At 42.6% G+C, this 19,778-nt stretch overlaps 2 protein-coding genes across 26 annotated transcripts in view; one reads left to right on the top strand and one right to left on the bottom strand.

Moving 5' to 3' along the window:
• GART (phosphoribosylglycinamide formyltransferase, phosphoribosylglycinamide synthetase, phosphoribosylaminoimidazole synthetase) overlaps nt 1-10,115 on the top strand; it is a 43,756-nt gene extending 33,641 nt beyond the window's left edge. For 2 of the 6 annotated variants that reach the window (XM_019528874.1, XM_019528873.1), the window contains exons 16-22: nt 352-504; nt 1,738-1,941; nt 2,744-2,875; nt 3,483-3,613; nt 4,842-4,983; nt 8,457-8,572; nt 9,353-10,115. In XM_019528874.1, coding sequence (XP_019384419.1) covers nt 352-504; nt 1,738-1,941; nt 2,744-2,875; nt 3,483-3,613; nt 4,842-4,983; nt 8,457-8,572; nt 9,353-9,535 — 1,061 coding nt within the window. In that variant the 3' untranslated portion in view covers nt 9,536-10,115. The remainder of the gene's footprint in view (nt 1-351; nt 505-1,737; nt 1,942-2,743; nt 2,876-3,482; nt 3,614-4,841; nt 4,984-8,456; nt 8,573-9,352) is intronic. The other 4 variants (XM_019528876.1, XM_019528875.1, XM_019528878.1 and 1 more) reach the window with 4 other exon arrangements.
• LOC109305783 (trifunctional purine biosynthetic protein adenosine-3-like) overlaps nt 5,735-19,778 on the bottom strand; it is a 55,665-nt gene continuing 41,621 nt past the window's right edge. For 12 of the 20 annotated variants that reach the window (XM_019528853.1, XM_019528859.1, XM_019528860.1 and 9 more), the window contains 3 exons: nt 19,109-19,250; nt 17,485-17,600; nt 15,558-15,950 (listed from right to left, as the gene is read on the bottom strand). In XM_019528853.1, coding sequence (XP_019384398.1) covers nt 15,687-15,950; nt 17,485-17,600; nt 19,109-19,250 — 522 coding nt within the window. In that variant the 3' untranslated portion in view covers nt 15,558-15,686. The other 8 variants (XR_002099710.1, XR_002099711.1, XR_002099713.1 and 5 more) reach the window with 5 other exon arrangements.

The following is a 19,778-nucleotide window of genomic DNA, read 5'->3' as shown; positions in this document are numbered from 1 at the left end:
AGTATCTTTACTTTAAATATCTCTTCTCCATATCCATCAGAATGTCATAAAGTTTCCAAACAGCTTTTTCAAGGAATTCTTTAATGGCTTTACTACGACATGAACATGCCCTTCTCTGCCTTCTTCCTTTAAATAACTGCTGAAACAATTTAGGCTGAGGAGCAGATGAGTCAATACAGTAGTAGTGTGTTCTACAAGAGGAAGATAATGTGTTTTTTCTTTCCTCCTCAGTGTACTCTGTAATACAATTGTTGTCCATCAGTGTCCAGGAAAGGAATGTTTTACATCTTCCTCAATTTCTTTAAATTAACACTGCTGTAATTTCTCTTGTTTCTTCTTTTATATCTGAAGGAGAGCTACTGTTAACCCCAACTAAGATCTACAGTAAGACACTGTTGCATGTCCTTCGTTCGGAGCATGTTAAGGCCTATGCCCACATAACTGGAGGGGGTTTGCTGGAAAATATCCCTCGAATCCTCCCAGCCTCTTTGGGGGTTGTTTTAGGTAAGAAATATAAGGACAGTATATAAAGCTAACAAACAAATAGATTTGAATGGATATGAAAGTATCTTGGCATGCTACAAAAGGTAGTGACTTGCTGACTTAAGCCTGTGTCCTCCTATTTAAAATATAGTTTATCTTTTCTAATTAGATCTTTATGAGTTGCTCCTTCCAAGTACTTTGTGGCCTTAAGATTGCAGTCTTTCCTCCCTTAAACTCGCTTCCCTTGGTCATGTTTTGGATAGGATTTATTTGCCTGAGGAACCCCTATCAAATACAAAAAAATAATTTAAAGGCAACCCAAAGTGATTAGCTACCATTTTGTGACATATAAGATCAGCAGATCCTGAGCAAAATATATGAGGTATTTGATTTGCTATATAGTGCATTTAGCAGATCACAAGCAGAGAGTATGCACCAAGTACTTTTGGTGCCTTTTAGACTTTTGGTGCTAGTTCTAACTCCTCACATCTCAAAGTGTTTTATGTTTGTTAATTAACCTTCACAACCACCTCACTGGCAGGTTTGAAAAAATCTAGGCACAGAAAGGCTAAGTGACCTGCACAGGACCTCACAAGCCAGAATCCCATTTTACTTTGTGTCCAAATGGGAGTTTTTCAGTCATGTCACTGCAGTTTTTTGGCAGTTGCATGCAGTTTGGACAGTTCCGTTCCCTGTGTGGAGCATTGGTGTCCAAACAGCTACTGTGAGTGTGCAAGTAGGCTGTGTTCTGGCTCCATATGCATGTTCTGAGCACAACCCCACAAAGTTCAAGAGGAGGAAAAGGACTTGTACAGCAGCACAGATCTGTTCGCTTCAGATGGGGGCAAGGATGTTACCTTTCAGATTCAAAAGTGCCCATCTCTCACTTCATGTGTTCTCTACATCCGAGCTGTCGTTCTTCCAAGACAGGATGTTTCAGAAGCGAAAACAGCTTCTGAAATACCTAGAGAGCCTGTACTTAATTACTAGGTCTGGGTTGCAGCTAAGTAACATAATTTCTTTCTTTCATTCCATGGGCTAAACTATATTTCTTAACACCCCTAGTCCCTGTTGCCTGAGAGACATGAACTGGACTTGAATCCTGCTTTTGTGCCTGGCAGCAAAAATTAGTGGGCCTTACATTGCCACTGAACTAACCATTCTGCATCTGTGCTAAATAATCTATGCTAAATAATTTCTACATTTTATGTTTTTATTTTTTTTAAAGCAGTTAACAGTTTCAACTATTTTCAGATGCTCGTAGCTGGAAGATGCCTGAAATTTTTTCCTGGCTTCATAACGAGGGGAATCTTTCAGAAGAAGAGATGGCTCGAACATTTAACTGCGGCATTGGTGCCATCTTGGTGGTACAGAAGGATGTGGTTCAGCAAGTTTTAAAAGATGTACAGAGACATGAGGAAGCCTGGGTGATTGGAAGAGTTGTCTCTGTATGCACAGGTTATGGGGGTTTCATTTACCTATATCCTATGGAGCTCAGTTCCCTCGTGTATACCTCCCAGTATAAATTGGTGTGACTTTACTGAGATTACCAGAAGATACTACACAGCATTTGCTATGCTGACATGCTGAAAGAATAATCTCAAAGACCAGCATGGACATGGGTCTTTTGGGAAAAGACAAGCATGGACATGCGGTATCTGCAGCACCACACATTGCACATGCAGGCATTCCCTGCATTGCTGTCTTGCAGCACAGGGGGTTTTTTTGGCCCCGGTAAATCTTGGGGTCAAAAAAACCTACACCCCCCAAAAAACAGACCAGCACACATGGCAGTAGTGTATGCTGCACAAAACCAGAGCCTGGCCTACTGGAGCCTCACTCTGGCTGCCAGCCAGGCTCCCAGCTGCAGGAGTGCTGTGGCTGCATCTCCTCAAGGCCCCTAAGATGCAGGTAAAGCTGCTGGGCCCAGCACAGTTGCTGGCCCCAGCCTCCCCTACACCACCTAGGGTAACCTGCTGTGCACCAGAGCACGTGTGGCACAGGTGTTCCCTGAGGACAAGTAGCAGCAGTGCAAAGTGTGGCACTGCTGTTTGTCCCCAGGGAAACAAACATCCATGCTCGTCTGGATGAGGCAAAAGAGTCCAATTGCAGTGTATAGAAAATGTGCTTAGCAGTGTTTGATAAACGATCTTTAGAAGTTATGAGATGCTCCTACTGTAATTTTCAGAAGAACTGAATGCCATTTAAGATCTACATACTTGTTTTGTTTACATATAACATTTTTCTCTTTTGAATTAAGACTCTGCCTGTGTTAAGGTCAATCATCTGATGCAGGCCCTACAAGCAAACAGGTCATTGTCTTTGCACAGCCATATCCAAGGCAAAATGCAAACAAACAAAGTGAAGGTTGCTGTCCTCATCTCTGGAACAGGTGAGATCTTTGCATTCCACCCTAGGAGACAGACAGCTGCTGAAGAAGGCAAATGGGCTTGAACCCTTTGGAGTTCCTGCTAGTCTTTCCATAGACTTGGGTGGGCGTGCCATCAGACAGGGAAGATGGGTTTTGGCTTAGGCCCTTTTGAAACGGCTACAGTGTAATTTTATGCTGCCAACTGGTTGTGAAGTGCACCTCTGTTGCTTCTGTCTACCCACTTTTGTAAGTCATCAGCTTCAGATGACCAGTCACCACTCTGCGTCATCACGGGGACTGCAACATTATCTTTTCAAACAGAGACCAACATTTCCTTCTTTATTCTGTAGACATGACAGGCAGACCTACAGTTTATAACATTCTCACTCATAAGAAATGCGCTAATGTTCATACACCTCCACAGAGTGTGTTTTAGGCAAATGCATCATTTCATTGCTTATCAAACCCTTCCAATCTAGTACTTACTAAGTCAGTAGGGGTCTTTTCACTGAGCTTCAGAGGGCTTTAGATTTGGCCCCACCTGCACTTACTCATTAAACCTTGGCAGAATGTCACGTATTCGTTCTCCAGAAATGCAGAGTCTGCATTATTTATTCTTGTTTTTTAGGAACAAACCTTGAAGCCCTGATAACCAGCACAAAGAAGCCCACCAGCTATGCACAGATAGTCCTTGTTATTTCAAACAAAGCAGGGGTGGAAGGGTTGAGAAAATCTGAAAGAGCTGGTATTCCTACAAAAGTAAGCAGCTTTTCATCTTTTTTTATTTGATTTTACTCATTCTTACTGCAGTAGAGGAAAATAAAATTTTTAGGGCAGACGCCTGGCTTGAACACAGGATGGAAAGCAGGAATGCCAGAGTTCTACTACTGGCTCTGCACTGAGAGGACTCTGCCATTGGGCAAATGCTTTGTCTTTTTCTGTGTCCATTCTCTCTTTTTGGATAAAATGGAGATGACACTATTTCCCCATCTTCTGTTTCATAGGAGTTAGTTGTATTAGTTACAGTAGATATCAAGAAGCGCCTGCCATAGTAATGGCTGCAAAACATTTAAAATGTTAAACTCTTCACCATACACACAACTTCTAAAAACCTCCATCCTGTGAGCTGAAAGTTTCCATGGTTCACCTATCCTGCAATGATTATTTTCTTTAGTTTGAACCAAGGCCTTTCTGATGTTTCTAAGATCAGTGCTGCTAAGAAAAATACATTATCTTTCACAGACTATCAAAAATGGCTGCAATTTAATATTTAGTATGGAGATAGTTAGTTATTTTAGGTTAGTGAATGTGTTTTGTTTGCAAAAATATATATTTAACATAAATTATGAACAATTAAAATGTATGTACTGAGCAGGGTCTGTGTGTTTATTTTCCTGAAGTTTACAGAGGTTAGATCAAGTGCAACAGAGATGACAGAGTTTGAACAAGGGGCACTGTTCAGGCCCCAGGTATTAATTCAAACCCAAACTGCATTCCCTCCTCTCTGTGGTCCCCATTCTCTGTTGACTTCCACTGTCCAGTCATGTGCACCAGTCCAATGCAGCTATAAAATGCTATTTTTTTTTACCATTGCTTTTCACTGATATGAATGACTGCATATGATAGAGTAATGGAGAATCAGGCCCAGTGCAGATTTAGCCATTATCTTTAATAGAAGCAGTATCTAACCCTTCAAGATAGGGTGATCACGATTGTGATTTTGGATGATGGTAAAATATAATGGCCTCAACTAAAACTGGGACTCCATTGTACGGGTGCAGTTGCATTTAAATAGTAACAGACAATTCAGTCATGAGGAGTAAACTAGATGATGCACAATAGATGAAAGGTCTTGCCAACAGTGATGCATTTCTCAAGTGCCCATCCTTGTAGAACCCAAGTTAGCCAGACTTTGTGTTTGACTAGAATGCAGTTTAATTGTTTTGACAGTAAATTCATGTCTGTGTTTCGCTCTTAACTATTGCAGGTTGTTGACCATAAACTGTATGCAAGTCGCACAGAATTTGATAATGCAGTTGATAAAGTTCTTGAAGAATTTTCAGTTGAACTGATCTGTCTTGCAGGATTTATGCGAATTTTATCTGGTCCTTTTGTCAAAAAGTGGGACGGTAGGCATGTTCTTTTAATATACACTTACAAATACAACAAAACATTACAAATGTGACCAGCATTGAATTTAGCAAGTCAAAAGCAAATAGATGTTGGTCAGTTCATATAAATCTAAGTACATTGTTAGCTATTTGCTATATTTTTAAAAGGTTCCAACACTGCTGGAGGTTTGAAGGGAGAATCTCTCTCCCTAAAATATATGTAACTTGAGTAGCTTATTTGTGGAGGAGGTGGCTGGGGGCTGAGAAATTTCTGAATGCCTTAATGGTACTTCAGTTAATGACAGCAGTAATAGTTGTATTCCATTAGCTAGACTAGACATTCAGTTAAGAAAGTGAAGATATATAAAGGGATTTGCTCAAAGCTTGAGGCTGCAGCATTTATTGAAATAGCTTAAATTGCAAGACCATCCAATAAATGCTCTAGTCTTTAATAATTGTAATAAGATCTGAAAGCACATACTTTGTGCCCTGGATACCAAAATGATCTGAGCCCATGTCTGAACTCTCCAACCAAATGATACTGGGGAGGAACATGTTTTATCCATGGATTGGCTTGATGATAATGTCTTCCCCCCCAGGCCAGCATAGCACCATGACTTCCCTTAGCCTCACCTCTTCCCAAACCCAGGCCCAAGTTCGAAGTAAGACACTTCTACAACTGACTTCTACCATAATGGCATCTCCTCACAAATGAAGTCAGGCTGCATGTATGTGTTACAAAAAAGTCTATTTTAAACAGGGCAACTACCTGTGTGCTGCTCTTTAAACTCCCACTTCCATTGGTCCCATTGTACCAGTCAGCCACTCTCTGGGACACACTCTTCAGCCTTAGCTGCAGGTACTACAAGAAAAGCTAAAAAGGGAAAGTTAGAATAGGACCAAGATAACCCTGGGTTTGTCAAGAAGCCAGGGTTTTCTCACCTCTCAGAGATATATGAGAGAAGGGGAGGCGCCAGCACCTTTCCCAAGTTAATCTTTGCATTCTGACTTTGCATTTTGGGCTTCTGTATGGTAGGGGTGGAGTGGATAACCCGTTTCTGTGCAGAGGGTATTAGAGAGAAATCCCTCTTGCACTGAAATTACCTGGCAAAATAACCCAAGTCCATTTCTGTTGATTCAAGGAGCAAAGTGCTCTGTGCTGTTTCTGTTTTCTCTGAATGTCTGCTGGACTTCATTCACAGTTCTGTGCATTAATAAGCCTTCATATTTACATGCTGCATTTTAATCTGAAAGATTCGGAAGCATCTGTGTCAGTCTTAATGCAGACTGAGCAATATGCACTGCAGCTATCAACAAAAATATGACCTTGGTCAGTGTGTGGCACATAAGAACAGATTAATCTAAGCTGGTATTTTTGTCCAAACCCAAACTGCCTATCCTGTTTCTGCTGCTTCTGATGTCCTCAATGCTTTTATCTTCTCCTTTGGTAGTGCTAGTATTTTGGAACAATAAGCCCTGGAGTTTATTCATGTACACTAATTGCATGTGGTAGATGCGCCCTGTGTGTTTGTTTCAGACCAACTAGGACGATTAGTTTTTTGCTCCCTAGCACACTGTCTGAATGTGCACCCAGGAGCAAGTAATTCCAGAGCAATTAGCTCTGGAGTTTATTCATGTGCAGCACGTAGAGTCTAGCTGAAGCAGCCTTGGCTGGTATGGGACCCCAAGGGTCGGCCTGCCAGCCTGGGGACCAGCCTCAGTGTGCTGTGGAGGGACGTGAAGGTGCTTTAATGCAGGGCTAGTCAGCCCTAATACTGAAACACCCCCATGCCCTGGCCAGCAGGGTCAGCATCTACATGTGCACTGTTGCACAAAAAAACCTCTGCAGCAGGGTAGGACTTGTAAATGTAAGTCCTACCCTGCATTGGAGTTTATTAGTCTTGTGTGCCCCAGTAGAGGTGCACGTGTAGACACTGAGATGTTTATTGTGCAGTTAATTAGTCAACTGCAATTAGTAAACATTTCCTGTAAAGGCAGCCACAGAGGTGGAGATGGAGAGTAGAATTCAGTGTGACACTCTCCTGTTTCATTTAGGGCCTTGGAATGTTGGCCATGAATCTTATCAGAAAGGATGAGTAAAGAGCAGCTTCCTGTAATGCAGCTTCAGAGGAAATAAGGGAATGCAGGCACAAGTTGACATGTCCTTTTCAGTGTATTGTTTTTGGTGTTTTGTTTGTTCAAGGAAGAAGCAATGTGTTGCTGGTGTAGTGATACTGAAGAAAAGCCTTATTTGAAAAAGGAAACTAGAGATGTTATTGATTTTTATGCATAAATCTCCACCACACTCCATCTTCTTTTGTTTTTGCATTCATGAATTTTGGGGGTTTTGCTTATCTTTTACCATTCTTGCACATTTTAATTGGTGTGCTGCTACACCAACATGAGTTAGCCCAGAATCTTGCTGCATGGCAGCTGGTGTAGCACACAAGTTACACAGAAGTAGCATAGCATGTAATGCTGCATATAGCCACCATGAGATAAGATGCTCAGTGGTCATAAATGGTCTAAAAGGCTGTTGTGTTTTCCTCTTATCCAAAGAATTTTTAAGAGTTTGCTCTAAATGGAGTGGTAGATCTCCTGCTGCCATAAATGGCCATGACTCCCTTGACTTCAGCCTAGGCCAAGATTTCCTGGACAATTTGTCACAGGCAAAGTATTCACTTACTAGCAATGGGGAGGAAGATTTTTAAGGACTAAGGAAAGCCTGAGGGTCTAATGTATATGCAAGCATATGATTGCCTCTAACTTTTGGGTTGTACCCTAGGCTAGCCAGGGAGTGGGATAATTAGAGAGCATGTGCTCTTGGATGCAGGAAAAAAAGGGAGGTCTCAGGCTGCTTAGTACTATCCTGGTTCCAGCTAGCTGACCATAAGGAGGAACTTCCAGTTCATTTTTCAAATGGGGGGGAAAGATGTGTGCATGTGGTTTGTGGAAGGGCAGAGGAGCACTCCAGTCTAAGCTACTTCTCTTCTGTTAAGCCAAAATAAGTCACAGTCATTGGGAGAAAAAGACTAGGAAGAATTCTGTGTCCTTTCATAGAAGTTCCTATGAGGCTCACTGTACTAGAGGCAACTTTTGTAATTCACTCTGGCATAAGAGAGGAAGAAGAAAACAGGATGCTGGGAAAAGAATGCTGAGAATTTAAGGAGCTGTAAATAAGCATCATGGTCATTGTTGGGACAACTGGGTATAATTAGTTACTCATCTTGATTAGTTCCTAGCTTTGGTCAGTTAAAACAGTAAGGTAGAGAAATGGAGACTCCCAAAAACCTTTTGGGTTTGTTATCTTATTTGTTGTTAACACTTGATTTTTCATATATAAACTTTTACATTTCAAACGTGGAGAGCAGCTTTTTCTTCCCCACTGGTAAACCAATGTTGCATAATGATGAGGCCTTTACTTGACAGTTAAGCCTGTGAAACTAGGGCTGAAAGCTTAAAAGTGATACATTTCATTTCTTCTTTTCTAGGAAAAATACTGAATATCCACCCATCCTTACTGCCTTCTTTTAAGGGAGCAAATGCCCATAAATTGGTATTAGAAGCTGGAGTCCGGGTCACTGGCTGTACTGTGCACTTTGTAGCCGTAAGTGGCTGTAGCTCAAAAGTATGCAGCTAACTAAGATCATTTCACCCTATGTCTTTTACTATAAGTGTACAAATAATGCGGGTAAGATTAATTCTTTACAATGTTATTGGTAACTGAAGGGAATGGGAAAATAACACTGAACTAGAATTGAGACTGTAGATACTAGGGTTTTTCCATCCCCTGGCAGTTACTGTTGATAACATTAGTTTAGTTCCTCCAGATGCAGTAAAGGAGCACTAATTCAGGCAAGACCCTGGTGGTCCCCAGAATCTGATGAGTAGAGAAGCCAATTCTTGCAATTTTATCTCAGGTTGCTTGGTATTTAATACTTTTACTTGCAGCTGAAATGTGAACTGAATGATTTAAAACAAAAGTTTTTGGCCTTTGCACCTGCTCAAAAAAGCTCAGAAACTGGAGATCAGATTAATTCCAAACTTGGGAGTGTACCATCTTCTTGGTATTTGTGCAGAATGCAAGCCTGCTATTTGATCCATATATTTTTTTTCCTTGTTTACGAGCTGGGACATGGAAAACAACTTTCTCAGCTTTCTGTGGGGGACTATTCCAGACTCAGAAATACTGGATGTGTCTTCATCATAATCACCGTACTCCTCCCTCCCCTGTTCTCTGCACCAATGTCTTTCTTCACTCCTCATATAACATTACACTGTCACAGGAAAAAATGATAAATTTTGTCTAAAGTAATGAGATCAAAGAACTTTCCTACTGCTGTGCTGCTTTCCATTGCATAAAATGCTGCGGGTTTTCTTTTTCCAGGAGGAAGTTGATGCCGGGGCTATAATCTTCCAAGAGGCTGTTCCAGTGAAGGTTGGAGACACAGTGGAGACCTTATCAGAAAGAGTAAAAGAAGCTGAACACAGAGCCTTTCCTGCTGCCCTCCAGCTTGTGGCCAGTGGGGCAGTGCGGGTAGGGGAAGCTGGCAGAGTCTGCTGGAAGTAGGAATAATGCAGTTGAGAAGGCTCCTGGACATAATGGAAAACATGGAACAGGTCTACTAAAAAAGAACAAACCAAAATGGAGGACAGAACCTAACAAGCACAATTGCTTTTATTCTGTTCATAAAGTGCATTATAGTGTAGGATCTCCTGGGTCATACCAGCAGGTTTTCCACATCATTTTTCAAGTGCCTAAAGATCTCAACAGAAGGCAGGAGGGAAAGCCAGAAATGGGGAGGGAAGAGGGAGGTTCCCACTTGCTGGGGCTTGTAGCTGGTAATGGGGATCATCATAACTTAATTATCAATGCTTTACCTGCCACTTTTCACATCATTTCACCTGACTCTGTTAGTCCTATTTATCAGTCAAAGAATCCAAGGGAGCTAAGCACCTCCAGAGGTGCTTCAGAAAAGGATCATAATCAATTAAAGCCTGTTAGTCCATAATAGTTGACAGATTTTTGGCAGTTTTAGCTCTTCTGTCAGATTTGTTAATTTGTGCTGTACAAAGTGTTTCAGAATAAACCATGCAGCCAGTAAACTAAAGGGTGGTACCCAAGTTAATGATGGAGAGACAAGACAAAGATGAGACGTGATCCTAGCCAGAGAAGATTATGCTTAAAGAAACTATACTAAAAGATTTCTCTACTGCAACATGGATTTTTTAGGCTGAATTATTCTACCTAGACTGTAGATGATGGAGCTGCTAGCTGGTAGAAGTCACACAGCATTCCTATTTCATATCTGTATTCCCCCTGGATGTTAAGGATGCTAAGGGAAGCTTGGAGTCAGAGGGGTTTATTTACTTTGAAATGTTTTCCTGTGCTTGGTAATCTTTGTAAAATTCTTAAATCTAGTCTTTACAGAGCCACGTGTTCTGAGAAAATTATTTTCAGCTGAAATATGCCCTAGTTATTCTCAGAAGCATTATTGGAGTGATTACACAGTTGAATTTTTACTTCTCTAAGCACCTCCCTTGTTTTTAATGTTTTGAGTATCAATGCAAAGGTGTTAGGAGTAATTTAATTTGCTCAAGTAAATCAACTTCTCCATAAACTTAGAAGCACCTTATTTCAAATTGATCTTGTTTAAAAAAAAATATGTTATCTCATCCCACTTAATTACACCAAAAGCTGGTTTTCACATTGTACTTTAGATATTTCTGTATTTCAACAGGTTTCACTTCTATTCAAATTGGATTTGAAATTTATTACAGAGGTTAGAAAAAAAAATAAACTTTAACTGACGTTATTTGAATCTTTTCTTGAGCTTCTTCCCCCAAGAACTCAAGTCTTAAGGGTTATGGACCTTCTAGTCTCAGGGCACTTCGACATGTGCTCCAGCGTGTTCCGAACACAACGTATCGGAGCAGACTTGATTAAATCGAGTGTGGTTGAATGTTCTAATCTGAACGCTCCAGCATGCTGCAGTGTGTCATGTATTCAGCATCCCCACATTTCAAAATGGCAGCAGGAGCACTTTAACTAAAGTTTGTCAATAGCTTTAGTTAAAATAGCAACCCTGCCACTATTTTGAAATACAAGACGCTGAATACACAGGATGCTTGTGGGTATTTTAATTAGAGTGGCTCCTGCTAAAAACACCCCTCCCACCCCGAAGCATATGTATAGGTGCCCTCAGTAACCAGGTAGTATGTAATAAAGAAAGTTACTGACTTTCTATCACATCATTATTGATCATCTGGGGATAGAAGCCATGCAAGCACATACATGAAAATGTCATGGGAAATTAAATAGGAATGTAAAGTACATACTTAACAAAGCATTTTTTCTTGCAAACACTAACAACTGCAGAAGGGCTTCCTTCACTTGCATGCAGTGGTTCCTTGGAGTTGCAAAGCTTGACATGAAAGTTATCTAGCTTCTCCTATTCAAATTATAAATACCATCCAAATGTAAAGCCTTTCAACTAGAATACAAGGGAAAGCTCAAGATGGACCAGCTTGTGGAGCTCTAAACATGGACACATGTCACACACCTATATGGATTTAGTATATCACACTTGGACACTTCTACAAATAAACTGTTAACAGCTACAGACTGAACATATACAGGAAAGAATTTCACTCAATGTTGTCTTGGCTAATCTTCAGTAATATACCTAACCAGTGGGGGAGAATGTTACCTTAAAAGGAAGCAAGTCCATTAGTTAGGATACTGCCCTGGGCTGTCTTTGTTCTGGCACAAATTTCCTTGGGCAAGACACTTCAAGACAAAATTAAAAAGAAGTAGAGCCTATTGTGAAGCAGTGTTAAGGAAAAGTATTAAAGATCAGAGGTTTTTTTTTAAAAAGGTACTAGGTGTCACTTAAAAAGAGCCAGAGATGCTTCTAGTCATTTTTGTTGTACCATCTTTAATATTTTATTTGTTCCCTGTTAAAATATTGAAAGAATAATGCACAATTCAAAGACAGCATACAGAAGAACAGTACTATATAATAGCAGCAGAAATTATGTCCGTTTATCCTATGTATACGAGAAGACAGTATTTGTGATAACACAGGGAAAGAGAGAAAAACACACAAGCTGTTTACTGCAATCACTACACCATAAAAAAATCCCATCTTTTGCTCAAAAGAGTCAGTATACGTCTTGAGTATAGTTAACAACGAGGAGTAAGGGTATAGGTTGTAGCCGTGTTGGTCTAAGGAGACAGGCAGACAAGGTTCTTTGGATGAATCTGATATATTTTATTAAACCAACTTTAATAGCTGGAAAAAAAATTTTAGCACACCTTTGGGTTTAAAAGCCCTTCATCAGGCTGAGGAACCGTCTGCAGTTGGTGTGTTCTCTTCCTGGATGGAATGAATAGTAAGGAAGCCAAATGCTGGGCTGGTATGTATGCAAGACGGGCAGGGAGTGAAGATGTAAACTGGAGTCAGTAAGTGAGACAGGCTGGGGATGGAGGGAGAGAAAAGGGGGATGAATGTAGCAGTTAAATAGTGGAGAGATACCTGGGGACTCGGATGTCAGGCAGGTTGTAATATGTCATAAATCCAATGTCTATAATTAGTCCATGACTTTGTATCCAGGTTGATGAAGTAAAGTTCACAGGCTCGTCTTTGAGAAGTATTTTGTAAGTTATCTTTTGAGGATTAGAACTGAGAGACTGGAGAGAGAGCGGCTTTCTTGTGAAACGTGTGCCCCCACCAGCAATTGGGTATTCTTGTCTTTGATAGATTTCTGGTGTGCATTCACTCTGGGGCACATTTCTCACAAGAAAACGACTCTCTCTCCAATCTCCCAGTTCTAATCCTCAAAAGGGAATTTACAAAATACTTCTCAAACACGAGCCTATGAACTTCACTTCACTTCATTAACCTGGATACAAAGTCATGGACTAATTATAGACATTGGATTTATGACATATTATATAACCTGCCTGACATCTGACTCCCCAGGTACCTCTCCACTATTTAACTGCTACATTCATCCTCTTTTTCTCTCTCCTCTCCCTCGCCCTCCCAGCCTGTGCCTCACCCACCGACTGACTCCTCAGTTTACATCTTCACTGACTGCCCGTCTTGCATGCATACCAGCCTCTGGCCTCTTTACTATTCATTCCATCCAGGAAGAGCACACACCAACTAAACAGACTTCATTAGCCTGACAAAGGGTTTTTAAACCCAAAACCTTGCTAAACATTTTTTTCCAACTATGTAAGTTGATCTAATAAAAGAGATCAGATTCACCCAAAGAACCTTGTCTGCCAATGCGGAATAGTGTTCTTTTCTTTCCTCCTCCGGTGAAGCATGTTATCCACAACACAAGCATGAATGCAGAAATGACAGAGGTGTAGAATTCTTTCACTCCAAAATTTCTAATGAATCTAATTTGGCTTCTGAAATGATTTGCTGCAGCCTAGAACCTGACATACAGCATGCCCCCTATTAGTACAGTACTTGTAATCAGAATCCAAAACAACATTCATCCACTGAACCCTACTAGGTGTTAATGTCCCTGAGGTAATCAAATCAGTGAACCCTACACTGGAAAGTTCAGTTCTCATTTCTTTTTCAGTTTAGCAAATAATTTCTTGGCTGACTTCCCTCCCCAATGATTTATTTGCAGATGATCTATTATTTTAGCAGACAAAGTAAGACCCACACTTGTGCAAAGGCCTTTTATAAAAAACATCTCATTGCCAAACTTGTTTCTGGGCTGCTATCTGAGAACATGGAAATTTTCTTTGCCATTGCAAGTCAACTAGGCTACCTCCTATTTGTGTATTATCTGTTCTTTCCTAGCAAGAAACCCAGGAAATGCATTTCCAGCTCTTCTTTGCTTCCTTACCAAGATCCAAAAGGTTTTCACAATGGATGCTGCACTATCTTTGGACACCCTCTTTCCCTTTCAAGAAGTTGGATGATCTTTTAAATAATCCTTAAAAAATTCTGCAACAGAACAAGGGAAAGATCAATGGAATAACCCCTGTCCCTGAGAATTCAAGCCAGGTGAAGGTGGCCCGATTCTCTTCTTTAATTTCCCCTTTCAAAAGCCTATTAGTCACCTCTTGGCTCTGTTACCCACTACAGTGTGGCAGCTGGCTCAAGGACCTTATTTAAGGGATAACTTTGATGCAAAAACCACAGTTTTCCATGAAGCATTTTCAGGCATTTAAGAACATGTTTAACTGCATTTTTAACTACGTGAGTGCAGGACCTTAGAAGGGGGCTATTAGAACCAGCACCCTGGGGCACTACAGCTAGAAGTATAACAAGTGATACTGATGCGACCAGTATTTGGCTACCTTGTCATAGGCAGAAAGAGTTCACAATTGATCAAGAAAACTTTATGCCTCCTAGGCAACAGAAACCTTGTTCCCTCCCCATCATGCGCAGCAAAACATCCACCATAGAGGAGGCAAACATGAGGCAACTTCTAACTAGGGTGATGTTAAGGAATAATATTCAGCAAGACTCCTATTCCCTTTGATTATATTTGCATTTCCGCTCATCTCTTATTCTCACCACCTGAGCCAGGCCTGCCCAACAGAAGCACCTTGCCATCCAGTTCTTGTACCGTGGCTCCTGCTTCTGTGTGTACATTGTGTGCATACTTGGGAAGCCTGTGGTTTTCTGGAATCGGATGGAATAATCAAAAGCAGCCAACACAACTTATCCTTTAACAGTTTCCCTCAGAAGCCAATGCATTACTTTCTTAAAGGAAGCAAGATGAAATAAATAAATAAACAAACAAACAAACAAACAAACTGCAGCTGTATGTGTGCGTCTACACAGTAAATTCCCCCTTTCTAAGATGTAGCTGAAAATAGAGGCATGTACCCTGAGAGGGTGATTTAGGTTCCAACACTGCTGCAGCAAAGAATCTGCAACTGCAGAGCTGAGAACATACTGTGAGGAATATGCTCGTTGGTTTCATTCCAACAGGGCACAGGACAGGGTGGAAGCAGCTTCCCTAGGGACGTGGCAGTCTTAAAACGCAGGGCCTTGACCTTGACACCACTGAGCAATCAGCCAAGGAGTGCTGATGTCTCCTCAACGCTGCCTCTTATTGCACAAGGGCAGTTCCAGGAAAGTAGACCCTGGCCTTGGCTCCACTTAGCCATGCCTTGGAAGACACTGGCTAGACGCAGCTGCTGCTCCAGGCTGTGGCCTTCATACTTTTTTTGGCTGCCATGCAAGGCAGGGGCCCCAGCTTCCAGCCTGCTGTTGCCTGTGTCTGTTGGAATAAACATGGGAAGCTTGCTGTCACCCATACCTTAGGCAAAGGAAGGGAGGGAGCTTGGCCGTATGAGCCCGGCTTCCGCATTTGAAGCCTTCTCCCCTTCATGTAAGAGGGAAAAAGAGGAGCTCTTGAGCCCAACCAGCCAGGAGCTGCCAGGCCCTCAAGAGAGGTAAGTGGCCCCCTCCATTCCACCTGAGACAGTGATGGAGTGACCTAAATGCCCATCTCATTCCTCTCAAACAGAGGCTGTAGGCTCAACAGGATCAAAAGTTTCATGGATATACACATGGCTCACTAGTTTCAGTCCAAGGAGGCTGCAAAAAGGCATCATGCTAGCAGGGAACAGCTTTGCTGGGATATGGGAGCAGAGACTGGCCTCAAAACCCAGAATGCAGCCTTAGCAGGCCAGCACTCCCACTATTAGCCAAAGGTGAGCTATTAGCCAAAGACTACTGCCTGTCAACCTGTTCCAAACCTCTTGATGAATTCCTACCCTCTGATGTCCCTTGATGAATCAGCTGTTGGTCTTCTGGTTTGCAGCAGGTTTTCCCATCTGCTCCTAGCTGCACCATTCCCTTGGCCACCAGCTGCAGGGCAATGGGAAAGGCTCGGCACTCTGCTTCCCTCAGCCTTTCAGACAAGGTCTCCTCCGTGTCATCCACCTTCACAGGAATGAGCTCCTGGTGAATTACTGCTCCTGCACTGGACTCCTCCTAGGAGGGAAACACTTATACAGTATGTAACAAAAAACTTATAGGGCCCACAGCTCTGCTCCTTCACTTAGGGTTTTTTTTTTCCCCCCCTTGTCTTTTTTCTCTTTGTCTTTTCACAGGTCTGTCAACCTGGTTGCCTAGGCAACCGATTTTCTGCCTACCTATCTCAGGTGGGATGGGGTGGATCTAGCCTCTCCATTGTTATGAGTTCTGACCACACAACATGGGGGCTAGGCTTAAGCCAATGTCACTCCAATAGGTAACACTGACGCTGACCAGTGTGAAAAACACCTGTCCCTGACTGGGTCCAGGTGATGAGGTCAGGACGACTATTTAAGAGGGTCCCTCCATGTTGGATGGGGGCAAACATCTTTGGGGAACACAGAGACAAGCAAATAGCCTCTGGAGCTCTTTTAGACTCTGAATGAACATGCGAGTAACCTACCTGAAATTTAGCCAGTAACTTAGAATAAAGTGTTCTAGAACCATACGGCTATCAAGCCACTTCCGTTTGCTCAGGGTTGTTCTTTTCATACTTCTCTGAATTGTACCCCTCCCCATGCCTACCCTCTCTACCCAATAAACCTATCCAATATAGTAAGCCTTGTAAATGTTTCAGAGGGACTGGGCAACACTTTTTGCTCCCTTTGCTCAGCTGACTATGGGAGGCTACTTTCTATGCTTCTGGTTATAGGAAGTACCCCCGAGGTCTACAGGGTCTGTGTATCCTGGGCGGCATGGCCCTAACAAAAACCAGATCTAGGGTGGTGGCAGCAGTTACACCAGGCTTGCGGATGTGCTCCACGAACTGGGTTGGCCGGACATGGGCACCCCAGGGGAGACACCTGAAACACGGTTTTGGTTGAGTGCAGTGGGGCAGGTAGCTCAGTGCAGGAGCACCCCCTATTGGCTTGCCACACAACCATCCCCTTCTAAGCACATGCAAGTTTCAAGCAAGTTGAGGAGAGTGCATATATACAGCAGAGACCCTAAGATCTGAGCAGGAAGAGGTCACTAGATTTCCTGATAAGAGCACATGCACTAGCGTCGGCAGTCTACTGGGAGAGGATAACAGTATTAGTGTGACCACTCATTTAAGGAGTAAAGAAGGAGAGGTGAGGAGCCTAAGAAGCAAATGGGGTTGTAGGAGAGACTAGGACAGGCCCAGGACTGTTCTGTGAGGGGAAAGAAAGGAATGCAAGTGGTTGAGTACGAGGGAAAGGATAAGAGAGCAGAAGTAAGGCACTGGGAGGGGGGTAGGACCACTGCAAGGATGGGCTTCAATGGGAGAGGAAGGCTTGAGTACAGGTGCCTCCCAGGCTAAGACCCATTTTTATACAACCTTACTCATCAATTGACCTTCCTACAGGAATTCAAACTCCCAACTCTTCATAGTTTTGTTAATTTCAGGGACAAGTGCATTACACTGGGAGTTAGCAAGTCACTGTTCATGCCATTCAGGGATGAATAAAACAAGCAATACTCATCACTTGCATATATTTAGAGCAATTCTCATAGGCAGCGGCACACTTACCAGTACAAAATGCACTGTACAGCCAGTCACTTTGAGGTCTGGTTGTAGCACTGGCTTATAGGCATTTCCCCCTTTCACTGGTGGCAAAAGTGATGGATAAACATTCAAAATTTTTCCTAAATATCAGCATGAAAGAAAAAAAAAAAAAAAGATAAAGTCAGCCAAATTCCCTTCAACATTAGCTGAGGAATGATTGATAACATGTAAATATCTCTGCTCACAAGGGTCCTGCTCATAAGTGTCATTCAACAGTCTGAAAGGTTCCAGCCAGAAGTCAGAGCCAAATCAGGGGCTCTCACCTTATACATCAGCAAGATAGGTGGAACTGTGCTGGAGGTGCTAGATCTGAAGCAGTTTATTAAATATCGTATTTTATGGGGTCAGGGTGGCAAGGTGCAGAGACTGGGGCAATCCAAGCTAAAGCAGATGTGAGCTAAGGCTAAGAGAGTCATCTGCCCAAGGGGAGGTATAGGTGGTAAGGCTTTGTCTGCTCTCCTGAATGGCACATCACTGCTCTGCACTGGAGGCAGGACAGGGGGAAGAAAGAGTAGGTTGTGCAGCCTCATAGCCAAAGGTGACCTACACTCTTCAAGGACCAACTAAAAAGAAGAGCCTTCTAGGTATGGCCTCAGGAAATAGGTCAGTGTTAATTAGGATAGAAGATTCATTTGAGAGGGAGGAGCAGCCCTCTGAGTAAATATAAAGCTGGAGTATATATCCCCTGCCACTCTGGGCAAGGAGCATGTGTGAAGGAACCCAGGTCCCTAAGAGTTAGATTCTAATAGCCTACCACAGCAGTTCCCAATCTGTGGTATAAGTACCACCAGTAGGCATGCAGACAACCTGTAAGTGGCCCACATTAACAGATCTATTATACTTACTTTATATGACAAAAATTTACTGGTGGTACTTAAGGTTGTATCATTTTAAAATTGGTGGTGCATAACCTATCAGAATTTGGGAACCACTGCCCTAATGTTCATGGCAAGTCAAAGTACAGGATACTGCCATGCTGCACTGCTTCTGGAGCAGCCCCAGAGGAAGAAAGGACTCTCAAGTCTGTCCCGGAGTCCCTGATGTTCTGGGCAGGTCCACACCCAAAGCCCTTTCACCCCCTGGTACAGCATTGTCTTTGGGCAGGTTGCAAGGGACAGAAACAAGCTTCCACATGCATCGCAGCCTCCCTGCCTCATCCACATGGGCCAGCCAGGATTGCTATCCACAGGCCAAGCAGCCCCAAAGCCACAAGGGCAGCAGAGATGGACATGGCTTTGGTAGGGAATAGCCATAAATTCTGTGACTCTGTGGCTCCTGCTTTCCTACCTCTGCTGCTACCACGCGCTATAGCATAGAGGTGCCCTGCACTAGCACCATGCCAACAGCCTAGCCAGGCCACACTGCCTCTGCCTACAGCTTTGCTCATAGCATAGCCTCACTGACGTGAATGAGAGCATACAACAGAAACGCCATGATTAAGGCATTATTCAATGCAAGTAAAGGTGTCAGGCTGTCTCCATACTGGTAATGCAGAGCCCTACTGCATAGCTGCTGTAAAGATCCAGTCTCAGTCTCTTCATGCCTCTATTACAGCTATTGGGAAGAACTGATTATCCTGGTTTCTTACCACTCCACTTTCTGAGGAAGGTGCTGGACAAAATTCTCATAAATCCTACCAGGCAGATCAGTTCAACAGAGAATTCTTCAAGGACTCTGTCGATTGTGCCATCAAATTCAGAGCGGCTGCCATACAATTTATGGTCAATCACCTAATGGTAAAACACACCCAAAGAACTGAATGCATAAGAACAGGAAAGGCACAGGGAACACATAAGGAAAAATAAAAATCAATTAAGCCCCAAACAGCTGTCTTGTTAGAAGAGTGTAATCACAACCTTGTGAGTGCTCACATGTCATTCACACCCCTTTTCCATTCCTGCCCTCTTCAACTTTGTGTAGGGAAAGACCCACCATTTCCTCTAGCTCAGCTGCAAGCCGGGAAAGAATACTCTGTAACAACATCTTTCCTAAGGCTTTTGAGAAGTGTGGAAAAGTACAACAGAGACAGATACCCTCCCATTCTGAATTCACACTCGCTCAAAGATCCTGTGAAGTAAGTAGACAAACTGAAATCAGTGAGATTTATATGTCTGAAGCCCTACTCCCAGCTGACGGAAGTTGATTGAAAGACTAAATTTCCAATGCTTTCAGAGAGATGCCATTGTTTCTTGCTTAGCTGATAACAGTGATAAGGTGCAGTAAGGCAGCAGCCCTAGATTTTAGGAGGGCAAACTTCA

The sequence above is a fragment of the Crocodylus porosus genome, unplaced genomic scaffold (assembly GCF_001723895.1).
Source record: "Crocodylus porosus isolate Cpor-Errol unplaced genomic scaffold, CroPor_comp1, whole genome shotgun sequence".
Classification (NCBI taxonomy): domain Eukaryota; kingdom Metazoa; phylum Chordata; order Crocodylia; family Crocodylidae; genus Crocodylus; species Crocodylus porosus.
Note: the sequence above shows the minus strand (reverse complement) of the source record. Positions and strands in the feature narration are given on the sequence as shown.